This window comes from Phocoena sinus, chromosome 12, assembly GCF_008692025.1.
Source record: "Phocoena sinus isolate mPhoSin1 chromosome 12, mPhoSin1.pri, whole genome shotgun sequence".
Lineage (NCBI taxonomy): Eukaryota > Metazoa > Chordata > Mammalia > Artiodactyla > Phocoenidae > Phocoena > Phocoena sinus.
Window position 1 is genome coordinate 70412352 of NC_045774.1, and position 3410 is coordinate 70415761.

Below are 3410 nucleotides of genomic sequence, written 5' to 3' on the forward strand. Positions count from 1 at the left end.
CTGCAGCAGGACCAGGTGCCGGTCGGCTTCGGACATTCGAAGCAGGGGAGCGGAGCGCAGTCCCCGGCTGCGGAGGCAGGGCCAGGTATAAGGAAGGAAAACGTGGCGGCGGCGGCCTGAGGAGGAGGCGGCGCGGGAAGCAGCTTCACAGAGATAATGGCGGAGGCGGGAGCAGGGCAGTGAACGGCGCCGCGAGTTTCTAGCGCGGCGGGGCGGGAGGCTGCGAAGCGCTGCACGGCCCCCTCGGGCGGCCGGGTTCGCTGGGCCTGGACAGTAGCGCCGAGGAGCCGGAGGCGAGGAAGGCGGGGGCCAGAGCTCAGGCCCAGCAGTGGGCCATGAGGCTAGCAGCGCGGCCTTGGGGCGGCCAGCGGCGGCAGTGAGGCCGGGGAGCCCTCCGCTCGTGGGTGTCCTCTCGCCTCGGCTCCCGCCTTCCCCGGACCCCCTTCCCGGGCGACTCCGGCGGGGCCTTTGCCCTGGCCCCCGGGCGGCACGATGACAGACACCCGGCGGCGGGTGAAGGTTTACACACTCAACGAGGACCGGCAGTGGGACGACCGGGGCACCGGGCATGTGTCATCAGGCTACGTGGAGCGGCTGAAGGGCATGTCCCTGCTTGTCAGGGCCGAGAGCGACGGTTCTCTACTTTTAGAGTGCAAAATAAATCCTAATACTGTATACCAGAAACAACAGGACACTTTGATTGTGTGGTCTGAAGCAGAAAATTATGACTTGGCCCTTAGCTTTCAAGAAAAAGCTGGATGTGATGAAATTTGGGAGAAAATATGTCAGGTTCAAGGAAAGGACCCATCAGTGGACATCAGTCAGGACCTTGTAGATGAGTCTGAAGAGGAGCGTTTCCATGATATGTCATCACCAGGTTTAGAACTGCCATCTTGTGAATTAAGTCGCCTTGAGGAAATTGCAGAACTTGTGGCATCATCTTTACCTTCCCCCCTGCGTCGTGAAAAACTTGCACTAACACTGGGAAATGAGGATTACATTAAAAAGCTCTTAGAGCTTTTTCATGTGTGTGAGGATTTGGAAAATATTGAAGGACTGCACCACTTGTATGAAATTATCAAAGGCATCTTCCTCTTGAATCAAACTGCTCTTTTTGAAGTTATGTTCTCTGAGGAATGTATAATGGACGTCATTGGATGCTTAGAATATGATCCTGCTTTATCACAACCACGAAAACATAGGGAATTTCTAACAAAAACAGCCAAGTTTAAAGAAGTGATTCCCATATCAGATCCTGAGCTGAAACAAAAAATTCATCAGACATACAGAGTTCAGTATATACAAGACATGGTTCTACCTACCCCTTCAGTCTTTGAAGAAAATATGTTATCAACACTTCACTCTTTTATCTTTTTCAATAAGGTAGAAATTGTTGGTATGTTACAGAAAGATGAAAAATTTCTGACAGATTTGTTTGCACAGCTAACAGATGAAGCAACAGATGAGGAAAAAAGACAGGAATTGGTTAACTTTTTAAAAGAATTTTGTGCATTCTCCCAAACGCTACAACCTCAAAACAGAGATGCTTTTTTCAAGACTTTGTCAAACATGGGTATATTACCAGCTTTAGAAGTCATCCTTGGCATGGATGATACACAGGTGCGAAGTGCTGCTACTGATATATTATCATACTTGGTTGAATATAATCCATCCATGGTACGAGAGTTTGTCATGCAGGAGGCACAACAGAATGATGATGATATTTTGCTCATCAACCTCATTATAGAACATATGATTTGTGATACAGACCCTGAACATGGAGGAGCAGTCCAGCTTATGGGCCTCCTTCGAATATTAGTTGACCCAGAAAACATGTTAGCTACTGCCAATAAAACAGAAAAGACTGAATTTCTGGGTTTCTTCTACAAGCACTGTATGCATGTCCTTACTGCTCCCTTACTGGCAAATACAACAGAAGACAAACCTAGCAAAGATGATTTTCAGACTGCCCAGTTGTTGGCACTTGTATTGGAATTGTTAACATTTTGTGTGGAGCACCATACCTACCACATAAAGAACTACATTATTAATAAGGACATTCTCCGGAGAGTGTTAGTTCTTATGGCCTCGAAGCATGCTTTCTTGGCATTATGTGCTCTTCGTTTTAAGAGAAAGATTATTGGATTAAAAGATGAGTTTTACAACTGCTATATAATGAAAAGTTTTTTGTTTGAACCAGTAGTCAAAGCATTTCTCAACAATGGATCCCGCTACAATCTGATGAACTCTGCCATAATAGAAATGTTTGAATTTATTAGAGTGGAAGATATAAAATCATTAATTGATCATGTAATTGAAATTTACTGGAAAGCGTTGGAAGATGTAGATTATGTACAAACATTTAAAGGATTGAAACTGAGATTTGAACAACAAAGAGAAAGGCAAGATAATCCCAAACTTGACAGTATGCGTTCCATTTTGAGGAATCATAGATATCGAAGAGACGCCAGAACAACAGAAAATGAAGAGGAGATGTGGTTCAACACAGATGAAGATGACATGGAAGATGGAGAAGCTGTCGTGTCTCCATCTGACAAAACTAAGAATGATGATGACATTATGGATCCAATAAGTAAATTCATGGAGAGGAAGAAATTAAAAGAAAGTGAGGAAAAGGAGGTGCTTCTGAAAACGAATCTTTCTGGTCGGCAGAGCCCAAGTTTCAAACTTTCCCTCTCTAGTGGAACAAAGACTACCCTCTCCAGCCAGTCACCTGCAACAAATCTGCCTGGTTCTCCAGGCTCACCTGGATCCCCAGGATCTCCAGGCTCTCCTGGATCCATCCCTGAAAATACATCTCAGACGGCAGCTATTACTACCAAGGGAGGCCTCGTGGGTCTGGTAGATTATTCTGATGAGGAGGAGGATGATGATGAGGATGAAGACAAGGAAGACACACTCCGTTTGTCAAAGAAAGCAAAGTTTGAGTCATAATGGCAACTGCCTGTGATCAGTACCTGTTGAGAAAACTGGTTCTCTACCCCTCCCCACTACAGAATCTATAACAAAGCAGTGGCCTCTTGTGAATGACTGACACAGCTCAGCTAGCACACTTGACTTCTGCTCATGAAGTGCCAGTTCAGTGGAGCAGGAGGAGGGGATAATTATACATTTAGGGGGAAGACTTACACCTTCGAGGTCTAAGCTTGGACCACACATTGCCCTTTTCTCAGGGAAGGAAATGGAAACGAAAAGCCAACAGGGCAGGGGTTTTGAAAGTGGAACTCTGGATTGACTGGTCAATTGCTACAATCAGAATATGCTTTCTAGGACCATGTTTGAGACTCAGAAGAATAGGCTTTTCTGCCCTAATTCTTCACTAGTTAAGGATGCCAGCAGTTTCTTTGTATAAAGAGACCTGCCTTTAAAATCGTACGTTGTGAACATTT

At 45.7% G+C, this 3410-nt stretch overlaps 1 protein-coding gene across 1 annotated transcript; it reads left to right on the forward strand.

The window, feature by feature from the left end:
* Window positions 1–492: 492 nt before the first annotated feature.
* On the forward strand, window positions 493–2955 carry LOC116763478 (serine/threonine-protein phosphatase 4 regulatory subunit 3A-like). The gene has a single exon (XM_032651248.1). The coding sequence runs from the start codon at window positions 493–495 to the stop codon at window positions 2953–2955; it is 2463 nt and encodes an 820-aa protein (XP_032507139.1).
* Window positions 2956–3410: the final 455 nt, after the last annotated feature.